The sequence below is a fragment of the Onychomys torridus genome, chromosome 21 (genome assembly GCF_903995425.1).
Source record: "Onychomys torridus chromosome 21, mOncTor1.1, whole genome shotgun sequence".
NCBI classification, from domain to species: Eukaryota; Metazoa; Chordata; class Mammalia; order Rodentia; family Cricetidae; genus Onychomys; species Onychomys torridus.
In genome coordinates, this window is record NC_050463.1 from 2,787,773 (window position 1) to 2,805,991 (window position 18,219).

General features: G+C 40.6%; 1 protein-coding gene across 1 annotated transcript in view; it reads left to right on the forward strand.

Annotated features, from left to right (window-relative positions):
• The first annotated feature begins 4,359 nt into the window (after positions 1–4,359).
• LOC118572045 (zinc finger protein 431-like) overlaps positions 4,360–18,219 on the forward strand; it is a 29,767-nt gene continuing 15,907 nt past the window's right edge. Inside the window, exon 1 of the mRNA XM_036171464.1 lies at positions 4,360–4,481. Within this exon, the coding sequence (XP_036027357.1) occupies positions 4,479–4,481 (3 nt within the window). The 5' untranslated portion in view covers positions 4,360–4,478. The remainder of the gene's footprint in view (positions 4,482–18,219) is intronic.

An 18,219-nucleotide genomic window follows, 5' to 3' on the forward strand; every position in this document is an offset into this window, starting at 1 on the left:
TCTGCTTTTTCATTGTGGCCATGTTCCGAAGTGGACCTGTTAACAGAGCATCCTTAGGTATAGGCAGACATGAATGTGTCCAGACTCTCTCAGTAAAATCCCCATGCTTCCTTGGCTGAGGAAACACATAGCTTTGGAAATGAGTTCCATGCTATCCCACCCTCTTCAGAGAAGCAATCTTTCTCAGCTCATGTGTCTTGGCTGTGTTTGATTTGTCTTCACACTCAGGAAGATGGGAACCAATGAAGTTGGCTAACAGCAGTGCTTATAAACAGCACCTCCATTTCTATGCATGTTCCACTGTACTTTTAATCATTATTCACTTGTCAATGGATTGAGGAGGGAGACATCTGTGAGTTTGAGGTCAACCTGATCTACACAGTGAGCTTCAGGCCAGCTGGGGCTCCAGAGTGAGAGCCTCCTCCCCCCCTTAAAAGAAAACACACAAAACACAAAATTGAAAAACAGGTAAACAAACAAAAACCCTTAAAGAAGCTGGGTTGTAGTGGCTCAAGCCTTTAATCCCAGCACTCAATAGGCAGAGCATGTTGATCTCTGTGAGTTCAAAATCAGCCTGGTCTACAGAGCAAGTTTGAGGTTGCCCAAGGCTACACAAAGAGACCCTGTCTCAAAAAAGAAAAAAAAAAACCACTTAATTAAATAGATATGTTTACTTTTTAACATTTTTTGATTCATGGTCTCTCTATGTACCTGCCTGATATAGGTTCTGGGTGCAACATGAGTTCTCTCGAACAGCAGAGGGTTAGGAGCTGTGCCATCTCTCCCCCCCAAATTCAAGTACTAAATCTCTGCAGTTTTAAGTCAACAGGTTTACTTTTTCCAACATTTAAAAGTTGATCCTCAGCTGCAAAAAATGTTGATACTTTATCATCATAAAAGCATTCAAATAATTATGAGGATCACCTCTATGAGAAAAATAAATTCACATTATATATTAGTGATCTTCAAGAATTACATTCAAGAGACTAGTCTTCCTAGAACGAAGAGGTTCTATTTGTCACCTCAATTCCTTACATGTTTAATTTTGTTTTTGAGCCCAGGTCTCACTGTGTGCTCCTAGCTGGCCTAGAAGTCACAGACCCACCTGCCTATGCCCCACAAGGTATAGGATTAAGGTACATGTCACCATACAAGGCCATATTTATGCTCCTTACATAACATCTACACAATACACCACAAGCTGAGTAGTGAATAAGAAAACAATGCCTTCTAGATCTCAAATAAATATACAGTGTTCATAGTATGTTTCTTTTTAACATTGTTTGGACCTTCTCTCCTTGTTTCAATTTCTTTGATGAAGTTTATTTGCTTATTGTTTCAAGCCACAGAAATATATGAAGTGGACTTCCAGTTGATTATGACAAGCTAATACCTGGAAGAATCCAAGGGCCTTCCAGAGGTCAAGCTGAGGCTCAAGGAGTCTTGTTGATATTTGGCTTTTGATTATTAGCTGTTTCCTGCTTTGAATTTCTCATGTGCTATTATAGCATTCCCATCATTTATTAGGTACCATTTCCCCTCTACTAAAGGAATATTTAGATAAGTTTTCTGTACAGTAGCACAGCCAGGATCCATAATTTCAGGGCTTTCTGTAATTATCATCATTAGCAGCATCTGGCCAGGACCATCCCTGGATGGATGAAAGTATCTTACCTGAGTTACCTCACAGATTCTCTAATAACAGACTTAAGCATCAAGACTATTTGTTTGAGAAGGCCTGGAAGATGTGCTAATTAAGCTTAACTTTCTCCTTTCCAAAGTCTCATCTCTAGTTTTAGATCCACTCTTAACAATTAACTCAGAACAAAAGGGTTCCTATTAACAGGTACATCTAGCTGTGATGGAAGTTGCCTAGCCAAGTTGCCTAGTGACCCTAGCACACTTGCCAGAAATGGTGGGAGCAGAGATAGCTTGGAGAGATAAGGGCCAAAGGGATAAAAATGCAGTTTTATTTTCAGAGAAGGACGAGACAGAGAAGAGAAAAGAGAATAGAATAACTGGATGGGTAAGAACTGGAGAAGTACGAACTGAGATGGGGAAGAACTAGATTGAAGGTCGAAAAGAGAGTACTAGAGGAATGAGATGGAAGATGAGGAAGAGCCAGATGGAGAAGAACAAGATGAGGAAGAACAAGATGAGAGAGAAGGAGATGGGTGAGGAGCTACTAAATGGATGAGGACCTAGATGGAGCAGAACTAAGATGAGAGAATTAAGATAGAACTTAGAGGGGACAGCAGAAAAATGTAGAGAGAAATCAGGCAAGAAAGGAGCTAGACATGAGAGCAGAACTGAAGCTGTGTAGACAGAATTTTATTACAGAGGAATAAAGTAGATGACAAATGTAACTTCTTTTCTGAGCCCCTGGGAAGAAGATTTTTAAGGCTGGACCATAATAATTTTTGAGAGTTTATGTTTGTTTCGTGCATGCCTGAATGTATGTATCTGCATGACTAGTTCTCCTAGAAGACAGAAGAGGGGTCAGATCCCTTTCAGTCACAGTTACAGGCATGTGAGACAACCATGCTGGGTGTTGAGCACCAGACTCAGGTCCTCTGCAAGAGCAGCACAGTCTTTACAACTCAGCCTTCTCTGCAGCCACTGCAGGTTTCTGAAGTTGGTGAGCCAGTACCCTTGGAAGATGGCTTTACTTAATTTTACTTTTCTAGCAATAAAAACATGGCAGCCAAAGAGTACTCACTCAATGCATCCTCAAAAAAGAGAAAAAGCCTATATAAAATTCTTAGTCATGGTCATTATGGCAGTAGTCGTGTTCACAAGTAAGATGGTGTAAATAAACCATAAGCTTATGCCTTGAAATTGTTAGATGTTCTGTGTGCTGAAATGTGAAGATACTTCACTCCAGAAGGGTCATCTTGGAAGGGAAAGCCATCTTCAGCCACCCATCACCTACTGCTTTCAGACTCGTTAGCCATTGTTTATAAGATGTGACAATATACCACATGCATCTCTAATCCATCCAGGGACTGTCAGTGCCTGGCTAACCACTTGTATAATCAGCATTAACATGTGACTTCAGCTGCTATTTTCCAAGTTCAGGTACAAATGAGTAGCCCTGGAAAAGTACATTACCTGAGCTATAAATCATATATTGACCTAGACTGAACATGCCAGTCAAATGTTCGTGCAACTTTAAAGAATCCTCAGTGGAAGGCCTGCAGGCAGGACACAGGAGGAAATTCCTCCACAGAGCAGTGGAGCACAGCAGTAAAGCAGCTGGACGGGGATTCTTCATGCCATCGCCACTGCTGCTGGCTGCTGCTTCAGCACCGTCACAGGTTCCAGACAGGGTGTCAAAAGTGGACAGTGGACTTGGGGGCAAAGGCCAGGGTGCCGTAGATCCAAGTGGACTCAAGACAAAGACTGACACTAATGGTCCCAAAAGCTGGGGTGGCGGAGACTGCATGTGCTTTGCCATTTGCTCTTTTGAGATAGGGTCTCTCTTTTAACCCAGGCTTGCCTAAATCTCAGTGATCCTCCTGCCACAGTGTGCTCAGTCCAGAGTAGAGTTGTGTGCCACACCTAGCTTCTGTTATTTAATGATTAAATGTGCAGAATTACTAGAAGTAAGGCATGGTAGTGAAGGCCTTTAATCTTAGCACTGTGCAGCAGAAACAAACTGATCTTTATGACCTTGAAGAAGAAAACGAAATAATAGGAATAAGATGTAAAAATAAGTATTCTTAATGTGGCTCACTTATTTTCCCCAATGATGCAGAATTGAGAGAAAAAAAAATCTGTAGACTTATATGTCAAGTGTGCAGTAAAATATGTATATTTAGTCATCAGAATATTGGGACTCTCTAGTAAATATGGAGTGATTAAGTAAAAATATTTTGACTCCATAGAGTTTAGTTCACTAAATCCTGTATTTATTTACATTGATGGGCCTTTTCTATAGAATAATTGTTTAAGAGACTGTAGATTTATGTTACAAATTTTTTAATCAAACTTTTTACAAAAATGAAAATCATATCATGCTTTCCACTGCTGGCCTGGGGTATTGCTTGGTGCAGAAAATGGCAGGTTTCTTTGTCCTTTCCCAGTTTCACAACAGAATCACACTAATGCTCCAGAAAAGAGTCCTACTAAGTGCAGGAATAGTTCAGGGAAGTCTTTGCACTCCAGCCCCAAGTTCTGCTGCATGCCAATCTCTGCAGCTTTCCGGGGAGCTCTGTGCTAGGCCTGGAAGCCAGGAATAGGAAACTCTGTCTCTTCAAAACACTCTGTCCCTAAGGGAGCTGCTCCTGTCACTCTGGACCCACTAGCCAATCAGGGCCTCCAGACAGACTGCCAGTCCGAATAGGGTGGGCACTTCCGGCAAGCCATACTGCAGGCTCGGCGGCTCTGAGGCTGAGTGAGACTCTCTTGTTCCGTGTGCTGCGCTGTGACCCGCTGCCGGGAGCTGTGAGGAGAGCGGGGCGAGTTCGGAATCCGCCATGGTGAGCGAGGGGCCGCCGTCCCCACACGGGTAGGAGCCGCGGCAGCCGGGGTGGATTCCGGGGCTGTGGGAACCGGCGGACACGGCGCCCCTTGAGGTCCCAGAGGTCCCTGCTGTCCCGGGAACTCTGGTGTCCTGTGGCCTCTGAATGACTTATAGTTGCGGCTGCGGCTGCGGCTGCGCAGAACATGGTGGGGTACTGTGTGAGGATTTGTCAATATTGCAGACGTCATCATGCAATGCACGCGCATGAGCAGTTTTCATCGTTGTCTTGGAAGGCAGATTGGCTGACTCTCTGAGCATTAGTTTCTCTAGTGTCTTCTAGAAGTTCTGCATTGGCCCTGAACATTTAGGTGTAGGTAGATCTGTCTGCAGTTAATTCTGTGCATGGCGTAACGTCTGCGTCATTAACACATTTGCATGTAGATGCCAGGGTGGTCCAGTCATGAGTGTCAGTAAGTGCCAGCCTTACAGTGTGTGATTCCTGGCCTCATGTGTCACAATTGACTCTATATTAATTGTCTTTATTTCTAAATTTCCTCTTATGTTCTATTGATCTCTTTATTCTTTCCCAGACAGTCCAGTCTTTATTGCAGTTGTATGAAAAGTTTTTAAGTCAGATGATGTCACTGTGTATGCTATTTACTCAATCTTGTGTTGATAATTTTTTAAATTGTTAGACATCTTATTGGACTTTTGTTGTATCTATAGCACAGATTCTGTATTGAAATAATGTTGAGGCTTCATGTCGACAGTCTTGGAATTTCTTTCCTTTGTTCCAGTCCATTGATTCTTTCAATTGTGAAGTTAATAGCTTTGGTTACAGATATTTGTTACATTTCATTTGTATTTCTAGTTGTTTAATCCATGGTGACATATGAAAGATATGAGGGTATGTGTTTTTTATTTACCAATTTTATTTATTTCATGTATATGGATGTTTTCCTAGAATGGATGGATGTTCATCACCTATGTGTTTGGTGCCCACAGAAGAAAGCAGGGGACATCAGACCCCCTGCAACAGCATCTACTGATGATTGTGTGCCACCATGTTAGTGCTGGGAACCAACCCCAGGACTTCTGCAAGAACAAGTGGTCTTAACTGCTGAGTCATCTCTCCAGTCCTAAATGTGACAGATTTTCAAAACTTTATGTGTGTGGGTGCACATGTACACACTGAAAAGCCAGTGTTAAGAAAGTTGAGGTTTACTTAACAATCTGTGACCCACTCTTTCAGTATAGGTAGGTGTTTTTAAGGTTTATTTTTACCTCTTTTAAACAGTGGTTGTTGGTATCTGTGTTAGTGACTATTGCTGAGAAGAGACACCATGACCATGGCAACTGTTGTAAAGGAAAACATTTAATTGGGGCTGGCTTACATTTTCAGAGGTTTAATTCATTGTCATAATGGTGAGGAACATGGTGGCATGCAGGTAGACATGGTCCTGGAGAAGTGCTTGAGAGTTCTACATTTGGATCTGCAGGCAGCAAGAATAGAGAAGGCCACTGGGCCTGGTTTGGGCCCTTGAAACCTCAAAGCCCACCTGCAATGACACACTTCCTCCAACAAGACCACCCCACCTAATCCCTCTCAAACAGTGCCACTCCCTGATGACTAAGTAGTCAGTCACAGGGCATATGGGGGCCATTCTCATTCAAACACCACAGTGTCACTTCTATTCTCCAGTGACTCCCAGTTATTAAGAACTTTGTTCCTGATGGTGGCGGCACACGCCTTTAGTCCCAGCACTCCAGAGGCAGTGGCAGGTGGATCTCTGAGTTTGAGGCCATTCTGGTTTAAGAATGAGTTCTAGGACAGCCAGGGATACACTGAGAAACCCTGCCTCAAACATCCCAGAAAAAGAAAGGACTTTATTTGATGTTTCTCAAGTGGTTATTCATGAGAGCAAAGTGCCATATAGCCCAGGCTTGCCTGATACTATGTCCTTGAGAATTGCCTTAAACATCTAACCCTGCCTCTGTCACCAGTGCTGAGAATACAGATATGCAGGTCAGAATGAAAAAGACAAGGGAATGAGTGTCCTAACGGAACCCAGGCTCTTATTAAGGATTTCTGATGCAGAGGAACCAGTGTAGGAATCTGCGTCCATTGCCTACCTGCAGGCTGGTGTAGTCACAGCAGAGAAAGGGATGAGGTTGAAAGGATTCCTGTTTTGTCTGCAGTTGAAATTGCCTGTGAGCAGTTAGGTAATCAGTTTTAGGTGATTGATAAATGTCCTGATCAATGTTTATTTGGGTTCCACAGACCGGGGCAATGAAGATTTTGGATAAGAAGTGAATTTCCTTCTAGAAACCAAATTGCCGTAGTTCCACTAGTTCGACCAGAACACAAGAGCTGGATTCATTGCTGTGGTCCTGCCTAACTGGCCTGTTGTTTTGCTGGCTGAAAATGTACAGCCCAAGAGAAAGGGTTTGAGTGATTCTTGGTGTGCTCCGACATAAATCGTTAGTCCCCTAGCATGTGGGGCCATAAAGCCTGTTTCAGTGTTTCCAGATAATCTCTCGAGACTATAATTCCATCATTTGGCCTTTCCCTTTCCCTGCTCCCAGCACCCCATAAACCACCTCTTGCCTTCAAAGTTCATGGCTTCCTTTTGCTTTGTTGTTCCCATTTAAATTTGACCTATGGCTTTTAAAAAAACTTATTTAACTTTTTAAAAAACTTTTAAAACTTTATGTGCATTGGCATTATGGCCCCTGGAATTGGAGTTATAGACAGCTGTGAGCTGCCATGTGGGTGCTGGGAATTGAACCCAGGTCCACTGGAAGGGCGTTTTTAAAAAACACCCTTTTCTTCAAACTCATTAAGATGCACTCTGTCCTATCTTTGAATGAGAAACTGTAATGGGAAGGAGTATACCTGCTTAGTTTTTGGTTGTGAGCCTAGCCTTTCAAGGCTGAGCCATCTCACCAGCCCGCTGTACCTGTTTACTATTGCTGATTCAGCAATACCCTTGGTAGGCCCCTAGTACATAGAACTAATTATTGCATCTTTTCCATTAGTGTGGCTTAAGGTGAATCTTGCTGGTTTGTAGGGGTGGTTTCTACATGGAGACATTCATCTGCCTCCATTTAATTTTAGATCTTTATGCAGGCCAGAGGTCAGAGGTTCTGTTCTCTTGACCACAGGGTTTTTTTCTATTAGCAGGCCTTATTTACTACTTTTAACTTTGCTCCTTTGTAAAGCCCCTAGAATCTCTTAGCTCAGATATTAGAGCTCCCAAACACGTTTGGCATCTTTGACCTCTGGTAAGGATGAAACTGCTGAGAGTTCGAGTGACACTTCTGGCTTCTTGTCAAGAAAGCAACCAATTCCTTTTGTTTGAGGACTTTTTACCCTCAGTGGTTTAGCTACTTCTTAGCTCACCCTTTCTGAAGAAGTAACCATACTGGGATTGGAGCAACAATTGATCTGGCTATTTCCAGCTGTATTTGGGGTGTTAGGTGGCAGGCAGTATTGTGATACCTCACCAGGGATCTTCCCTCAAAGATCCCAACTGTCAGATGTAGAGAGCAAAGGAGGTCCATGGCTGGTGTTTTGAAGGACTAAATGTCAAAAGTCCATTAGAGTGTCTTGATAGGCTTTCAGGAGTCCCTTCCATTAGACTCCTAGTTTTCCTTTGGGCTCTAAGGTTATTCTGCAGGGTTAGGAGTAGAGTTAGCAATGAACCCACCATAGCTTTCACACCCTTTGAAAGTTCTTGCATGAGCTAAAAGTCAGCATGATGCCCTTCCCATGTGGCTTCTAGATAGGGAGAGAAGAGATATTTACCATCATTTCATGTTTATGTTAAAACAATACTGGCTGGTCTGCCTTGGCTATAAGCAGATGCTTCATTGAGCCAAAATCTGATGTCTTACATCTGAACAACATCTTTTTATCAAGAAGAAAATATTAGTGAAATATATTTGTCTAACTAACATCTCCTGTAGATTTACACTTAATATCTGTGTGATCCCTTGGGTTGTTACCAAGTCTTTTAGTCTTTGGTTAAACTTTCCTTGCTGAGTGCTAAAGACTGTGGCCAAAGTAATTTTTCTTCTCTTTGTCAAGGACAGTTGTCCAACTGATCTCACGTCGGCTTGAGAAGACCTTCAGGTTCCTGTAGCCCTTTTACCAATTGTCCATCAATGTGAGAATGAGTCAAAGCCTTGCTTGAGAAACTAGTTTACTTTGAAACCAGAATTGACCCTCCTTTTGATAGACTTGACAATGTTTTGAATTCATTGAGTGGGGTTTCCCTGCTCTCCAGATTTATAATCTATCAATCCCTGTTGTATTTCTCAATCTGTCCATGTCCTATTCTCAATTTAAATGGAGGTTGAACATGAAATGATGCAGACTAAAGTACCCTTTTAGAGATGGTTTTTTATACATCAGGCTGCCTGTGTTAGAAAAAGTGCAGCATAGTTTATCATATGCAATGTGGGATTAAGTACTCATAGTTTAGAGACTATAGGACACCAAAAACTATTTAGAGAATTTCCACAGAGCCATACCTGGTTTGACTCCAGATTGTTAGCACCTAGCTTTAATCTGGCTTTTGTGATTGCTACCTTTTGTTTCTCAGTATCTTCTATGTAAATCTTCTCTGAGAGCATTTCTGAAGGTGCAAAGCCTATGCAAATTTGGTTGAAGAACCTGAAACACCACAGATATTCTTTGGCAGAGAATTTCCATTTGGCATTGTCCATTTGGGACGCTTACGTGAAAGGTATCGGTGCAAAGATTAACTTGCCATTTTGATTTCCAGAGTGGCTGTACAAGTTTGCATTTCCACCAACAGTGTAGGAGTGTTCCCCTTGCTCCACATCCTCTCCAACATAAGCTGTGTTCAGGTTCAGTGTAACTGGATTTATGTTGAGGTCTTTGATCCACTTGGATTTGAGTTTTGTGCATGGCCATAGAAATTGATCTATTTGCATTCTTCTACATGTCGACATCCAGTTATGCCAGTACCATTTGTTGAAGATGCTTTCTTTTTTTCATTGTACAATTTTGGCTTCTTTGTAAAAAATTAGGTATTCATAGGTGTGTGGATTAATGTCAGGGTCTTCATTTCAATTTCATTGGTCCATATGTTGGTTTTTATGCCAATACAAGCTGTTTTTAATTACTGTAGTTCTATAGTCAAGCTTGAGGTAGGGATGGTGATCCCTTCAGAAGTTGCCTTGTACAGGATTGTTTTAGCTATCCTAAGTTTTCTGGTTTTCCATATGAAGCTGAGTATTGTTTTTTTGAGGTTTGTGAAAAATTGTTTTGGGATTTTGATGGGGATTGCATTGAATCTGTAAATTGCTTCTGGTAAGATTGCCATTTTTACCATGTTAATCCTACCTATCCAAGAACATGGGAAATCTTTCCATTTTTTGATAACCTCTTCAATTTCTTTCTTCAAAGACCTAAAGTTCTCGTCTTACAGGTCTTTCACTTGCTTAATTAGAGTTACCCCATGTTATTTTACATAATTTGTGGCTATTGTAAAGGATGAGGTTTCTCTAATTTCTTTCTCAGCCCATTTATCATTTGTATGCAGGAGAGCTACTGATTTTTTTGCATTAGACTTGTATCCTGCCTGAACATTACTGAAGGTGTTTTTCAGCTGTAGGTGTTCCCTGGTAGAATTTTTCTGATCACTTATGTGACCTCTTATCATATCATCTGCCAATATTGAAAGTTTGACTTCATTCTTTTCACTTTGTATCCCCTTTACCTCTTTTTGTTGTCCTACTGCTCTAGCTAGAACTAGGATCTGGTGGCTAGGTGGACTGGCGCTTACCCATCTCTTTCTCCAATAGATGCAAGAGGTGTCTTCCTCTGAGGCAGCTGCTCTTGGTTCAGTCTGTGCTTGCTGTGTTTGTGTGTCTCAGGGGGCTACTCTTGGTCCAATTGGAGCTCTTGGTTTAATTGGAGCTGGCAGATTCTTGTCTCAGGAAGCCACTGAGGTCTCAGGGGGATGGATGGGTTTAGGGTAGGGAGTGGGTCTTGTAGATTACAGGATCCAATGAGACATGTTGGTGGGATAGCCTGCCTGCAGAATCTTCCCTGCTAGCCTGCAACTGAGGAAGCCATGGGTGGGAATGAGGGCGCACTCACCTCTTGGTTCAATCAGAGCTGGTGGATTCTCTAGTAATGTTTCTTTTACAAATGTAGATGCCCTTGTATTTGGGGCATATATTCTGGATTGAGACTTCATCTTGATGGCTTTTTCCTGTGATGAATATGAAATTTCCTTCTCCATCTTTTTTGATTAATTGTAGTTTGAAGTCTATTTTGTTACATATTAGAATAGTTACACCAGCTTGTTTCTTAGGTCCATTTGTTTGGAAAATCTTTTCCTAACCCTTTACTTTGAGATGATGTCTGTCTTTGAGGTTGAGACGTGTTTCTTGTATTTAGCAGAAGAATAGATCCTGTTTTTGTACCCATTCTGTTAGCCTGTGTCCTTTTATAGGCAAATTGAGTCCATTGACATTTAGAATTATTAATCACCAGTGATTGTTAATTTTTGTTATTTTTGGTTTTATTGTTGTTGGTAGTGTGTGTGTTTATTTCCTTTCTTAAGGATTTGCTGGTGTGGGATTATCTATTGCTGGTGTTTTCATGTGTACAGCTAACTTCTTTGAAGTTTTCTTATAATACTTTCTATAGGGTTGGATTGTGGATATATATTGTTTAAATCTGGTTTTGTCTTGGAATATCTTGTTCTCTCTATTGTAATTGAAAGCTTTGCTTGATATAGTAGTCTGGACTGACATCTGTGGTTTCTTAGTGTCTGCATTACATCTGTCCACACAAATTGTTTGATCCACACTGTTAATAATTGGTCAGTTGCATTAATGTGTTACTTGGGATCTATGAAAAAGTATCTTTTATAAAAGATTTTTATAAAAGTAATCCAGTGTATTGCCTAAAGTTACCTCTTAGAATCCTATAGAGATTGTCTTTAATGCTTTTATAGATGGCATATGTAAAAAGGACCATGGAAATAGAAGCTGGTTATAGAATTGCTCAATTTGTTATTACTCCCATACTTAAAAGGCAAAGCAGTTCCAGTGAGTAGGACAGGAGGTTTTGGAAATACTGGGGGAAAAGGTATTTTGGCTAATGATCATTAATTATGAATGGCCTAAATTAAAAATAAAATTAAATGGGATTGAGATAGAAGGATTATTGGATTCTGATACTGATGTATCTATAATTTCACAGGAATCCTGGCATCCTAACTAGCCTTTACAAGAAATCTCCACTCAATTTGTAGGCATGGCATAGTTGGCATAACTTTATCTCAAGTAAAACAAGAATATAGGATGGATTAAATGTATAGGGCTGGAGGGACAAGAAGGGATATCAGAGCTTTATGTGGCTGATATAGCCATGAATTTATGGGGGAGAGATTTGTTACAGCAATGGGGGAGGTCAAGTTAATATTACTACAATTTCAGAAACAGCTCATAAATTGACGTTTAAATTGAGTTATATATGGATGATATATATACAGATATCTTAGAAAATATGTTTAATATGGTACTGAAAATTTTACCCTATAGAGGATTACAAATTTTTCCTGAAAAATACAAAGACAAGATTCTCATAGGTATTTAGGCAAGAAATTCAATAAACAGAAAATTCAGCCGCAAAAGGTGTAGATTAGGAGAGATTGACTGCAAACTCTTAATAATTTTCAAAAATTATTGGTTGATATTAATTAACTGGTTGAGGCCTATAATTGGATTGTGTACCCCAGAATTAACTAATTTGTTTTAAATTTTGCAAGATGACTCAGATTTAAACAGTCCAAGACAGTTAACAGCTGAGGCTGAAAAAGAATTAGAATAAAAATTACAAAATGCCTATGTGGATAGATTAAACCTCACAAAGAGGTATGTTTTAGTAATTTTACCTTCAAATCATTCAAATACTGGAGTCTTTATGCAGAGAGAGGATTATATTTTAGAGTGGATTTTCTTAGCTCACAAACAGTAAAAAAATTAAAAACTTATGTAGAAAAGTTTCTGAACTAACCATAAAGGGAAAGTTAGGACTTTGTCAATTGTCGGGTATGGATTCAGCTGAGATTGTGGTACCTTATACCAGTGTTGAAATTAGGCAATTGTGGGAGATTGATGATTGGCAGAGAGCTTGTAGTAATTTCTTGGGAGAAATTAACAACAAATATGCAAAAAGTAAGCAAATTCAGTTTATGAAAAGAACTGAATGGATTCGTCCCCACATAGTAAAAAGGGCACCTATTTCTGGGACTCTTACATTCTATGCTGATGCAAATAAACCAGGCATGTCTGGTAATGAGGCAGTGAATATCAGTAAAATTGTTCATACAATTTTATAAAAGTAATCCAGTGTATTGCCTAAAGTTACCTCTTAAAATCCTATAGAGATTGTCTTTAATTTTAAAAAAGTCCATACAATGCTGTTCAAAAATTAGAGCTGTATGCCATTCAGATGGCTTTATTAGACTTTAAGGAACCTCTTAACATAATTACTGATTCTCAGTATGGTAAAAGGGTTGTATTGCATATAGAGACTGCTGAATTTATTTCTTATAATTCAGAATTAACTATTGTTTGTACAACTACAACAGACAATCCAAGGAAGTGATTACCCACTTTACATTACCCATATTTGATCTCATACTGGATTGCCTGGGCCGTTAGTAGCAGGAAATGTGGAAAATGATCAATTATTGATAGGATCTGTATTAGAAGCCTCAGAATTTCATAATGTTAATAACACCATGAAATAGTAGAGGCTTAAAAAAAATTCTATTACTTGACAACAAGCTAAGGAGATTATAAAATACTGTCTTGCTTTTTCTTTTTATAATCAAGTTCCTTTACCTGCAGGAACTCATCCTAAAGGTACACAAAGGAATGAAATGTGGCAAATGGATGTATTTCATTTAGTAGATTTTGGAATATTAAAATATGTTCATCATACCATTGACACTTATTCTGGATTCCAGTGGGCATCTATCTGCCTTAAGTTCTGAAAAGGCAGATTCTATAATTACACAATTATTAGAAACAATAGCTGTAATGGGCATACCAGTACAAATTAAGACTGATAATGCTCCATCTTATGTTTCCAATAAAATGAAACTTTTGTGAGTGTGTGTGTGTGTGTGTGTGTGTGTGTGTTACAACATAAAACATGTTACTGAAAACCATACTGTAACATCTATGGTTACAATCCTACAGGACAAGCAGTTGTTGAGATATCTAACCTCACCCTAAAAGAGATGCTTGCTAAGCAGAAATAGACTGCATAATGACGTGTTAACCTTAAATTTTTTAAGTGTTAATGAAACAGAGACAACAGGAGCAGAAAGGCATTGGACTATAGTAAAAACTGCTGATTTAAATCAGCCTGTGTACTACAAGGATGCCATGACTTCTGCTTGGAAAAAGGGGGAGGTGTTACCATGGGGCTGGAGTTTGCTTATTTTTCCACAAGAGATAATAAATTGTAGATTCCATCAAAATTGATTAAAACAAAAAAAAACACCATGCGCAAAAGACATCTCCAAGATGCTGTAGATGCAGGGATGCCTCTGCTAAAATCTAGACACAGGTTACCTTTGCAACAAACAACTAATCCTCCCACTTGGATATAGCTTAAGTGTTTGTGTGATAAACAAGAGATGATACTTTGCATGACTCACAAGCCTCTGGATGCTACAAACTTATTTCTTGCCATACTTTATGTGGTAATGGTACAGGTAAAAGGGATGGATCATAATCACCTGGCATTTATCCCCAATCCTCCACTTAGCAGTAAGTTGGAGAGATATGCATATTCCTGTAATGGTTAATGAATCTTCTTGGCTACCTGGTCCTTATGATAACCAAGCTCCTGCTCAGCCAGTGGAGGAGGGTAAAGTAATTGACAATTACACTGTTGGAGTTATGAGGAGTTTCTGTTTGTATGGGAAATGGAATTCAGTGCCTAAATATAACTCTCAAGTATGGCTATTCATAGTCAATACTACCTAAGATTATCATAATAAGTTTTATATGCTTCATGCATCTGGTTTTAAAGGCCTGGAGAATAATGCTACTACTTCCATACATCTATCGTTCTGTGAGATGAGGTTTTCCAACAAGGAATCTTGACTGGATACATTGGCAACAATGTAAGAGTGAGAAACCTTGAGTGCTAATTAATATCTCCAAAGGAGACATCATTGATTGGAGCCCTTACAGCTCCCCTCAAGGGGAGATATTCTCACTCAGAGTTAAGGTGGAAATGGTATAATTTAAATGGAATTGTGAAAAATCAGTGCTTCTATTAATGAACCTATTCAGTGGCATGGAGTTAGAATGGCAAGTTCTTTCCTGCAGTTTGGCAAGTCAATTCAGACTAACTTGTGGAAATTGACAAGTACCTTCCACACTCTCAAGATGTGGGAAGGAAAATTAAACATCAAGGATGATAAATAAACTCTGTCTTTCAGACTAAAAGCAATCCTTTATGGCATGTGTACCATTACCCTACTTGCTACTGAAAAGGACCTGTACAATGGCTCCCTAATAATTACAGCATCACTTGTGAATGCTTTATTCTTCATACCTGTGTTAAATCTTGTATGTTTTTAAATTTGACCTTTCAAAGTTTATATATACTTAGAGCAAGGCCTAGATACCAGTGAAGTTGTCAAGGCTATGTCAAGTTCAAAACTCTACTGTGATGATCCTGGTACAGAAGCTCACTGAAAGAATATTAAAAAGAACACGGCGAATGCTTGGACTGGTCATTGCAGTTATTATGAGAATCATTGCATAGATGGCTACAGCAGCAACAGCACTTTATGAAGAAATCCAAACCACTGAATTTGCTAGAGACTGGAATAAACATTCAGAAGTGTTGCTTGGATTCTAACTGAGGGAAGGGGGTGAGAAGGTGAGGTGAGAAGGTGCAGCATCAACAGCATAGACACTGGGAGTCCGTTGAAGGCAAATAATGGACTCATTTATTCAATAACAGGGAAGGCCTTACATACCCTCCTCCCAGCACCCAATCTGTATGGTCATCCCTAATTGGCTGGACATGATTAAGAACTCTGATATCAATTAGGAACTCTGACAGCTCCTGTTGCTAGGCTAGGTTGGCTCATAAGGAGTACATTATGTGCATGCCTTGGCAAGGGGTCTGATCCAATTTCTTCGACCCTATGGGCCTGTCCTTCTACATATCTACCCTTTTATTACATGAGCATTCAGCGGGAATCAGAGTTTTTTGCTCCAGCCTTGTTGACCCTGCCTCAAAGGGGCTCAGCAACTGGACTGCACCTGACTTAGGTTGGCTTCCCAAACAAGCTCTTACTCATCTTTGACTACCAGCCCTCAAAGAGCATCCATCCCTGAGGATTCACACGGGATAGGGAGTTTCAGGTAGTAGCCTTTTGAATTCCAGAAAGCCAGACATGCATAACCTCCTGTGAGGGCTATGAGTTGGATGTTTAAGAGCCATTAACACCTATAAAGTAGCCTTAGTTGTCACCTGCTATTGGAAGTGCTGTAGGAGACACTTAAAAAGTAGAAAGATCAAAAGCACCACCCCACCAATCAAAACATAAGTGAAATGCAGGAGGGATCAAACATCCTCTTTATATCATGCCAAACCTTTAAAAAAAAATAGTCAAAGGCCATAACCTCTTCTCTTGTTTAATTTAATTGGAAATTTTCATGTTAGCTGTAATGGTTAATATAGAAACTTAGCTGACTATGGGCCCTTAATATATTTAGCTAGCTCCCGGCCTGCTAAACTAATGTTCCTCATCTCAAAAGGCATCATACAAAATGAGGAAAAGCAAGGCTCCACAAGTCTTCAGCCTTTAGAGGGGCAATGAAAACAAGAAAGGGGAGTATATGCATTACCCGTCCTGGGTGATTTTATCCTTGGTGGAAGCAGGCTGACCTATGGCCAAGTGCACATCTCTTGCTGGGACCCATATTGGTGTAGTGGCACTCTGAGGAAAAACACAAGCATACCTTCTCCCACAGGTTAGCAGGGGGGCTGCAAGCTGCCATTGGAGGGAGATAGGATCTCTCCATCTCACCAGGGGCAGGGGTGTGTTCCCTGGCAGAGACACCCAGTGCTTGTATGCCAGGCTGAGACCCTTGTCATCAAATCTGAGAAAGTTCATATGAAAAAGGACGTCTGTTGAGACCAGATGAGGATCTCTCCTAGTCTCTGGTGAGATAGTCCTAATCAACAGTTCCTTAAGAGCTCTGTTGGCCTTCTCTACAATAGCTTGTCCCTGTGGATTGTAGGGGATTCTAGTGGTATGGGAAATCTTCTAGGACCCCAGAAAGTCATTAAATTGTTGAGAGGCATAAGCAGGGCTATTGTCAATATTAAGTGCCCAAGGTAACCCCATAACTACCCTAGCTGACTTAAGGACCATTGATAGCATTGACAGCCTCCTTCCCAGAAGGGGTGAGGGCATAAACAAAGGAGGAACAGGTATCTATTGTCACATGAACATATTTAAGATTGCCAAAGAGGGAATTATGCCTGACATCCATCTGCCAGATGGCATTAGGCAACAAGCCCCGGAAATTAACCCCTGCACACTGAAGCGGTCCTAAGGGGTCAAGAGGAGCACAAGTGACACATGCCCAAGACAAATGTTTACATTGGGAAACAGGTAATTCTGGAAGAAGTCTATGCAAATTCTGTGGAGACAGATGGAATTGCTTGGAAGAGCCCTGGCTTGCTCTAGGAGATCCATATAATGGTGTCTGTGACCTCATTTTCTTGAGTCAATATTCTGGGTAATTTGGAATGAAATCTAATATGTGACAGGTACCAAGGCTCAGTCCTCTGATTTAAGACATCTTGTATGAGCAACATGGTGCTGGCAATGGGGGTCAGTGAGTCTTTGACCTGAGAAAAGGCCAGCACACGAACTACCTGTAAAGCATATTGGCTGTCAGAAAAAATATTAACGGGCTCTATCTGGCACTCTACTAGAACTTTGAGGAGGGCCAATAGTTTACCCAATTGAACAGGACCAGGGTTAGGGATAACATATGTAACATCTTTGAAGCCAGGATGCTGGATAAGAACACCATATCTGTTTCTATTGGAATCTGAAAAGACCAGAGTGGTATGAGGAATGGGAGTGCAGGGGGATGGGGTAGGGGCTACATGGGGCTGTATCTGCTTTGGAAATGTGGGGAGTTCTGCTAAGATCTTGTTTTTTGGCAAATGATTGTCAACAGTTCCTGGGAATCCTGCAACCATTTCCTGGAATGAGATAGAATCTTCCCAGCAGGACTGGGTATTCTTTAAAGAAAAGGGGAAGATTATCTGGCTCTCGTCCATATGTTTTCCATGTCAGCATCTGTGCCTTATGGCCAAGTTGGAAGGACAGATCAAACTTAGAGGTGACCTTGTGCAGGTAAAAATGTGCTTGATGTTTCCATAGAAGGGGCCCAGATTGCCATAATACTCCCCCCCAATCCCCTGGGTGTCCAGAGGACCATTACCAATAAGGCCTTTGGGGATCATGGCATTGCAAGCTGGAGGTGGCTAGAATGGCCAAAACCTTTTGTAGCAACTCTTTAGCTTCTTGGGTAAGGCTAGCCTTAGTGGAAGGATAGGTGAACCCCTCCAACAATGAAATAGGTATCTCATCTCTTGATCAGAGATGGGTAAGAAAGTTTTAAGCCAATAAACCATGTCCCGTAAT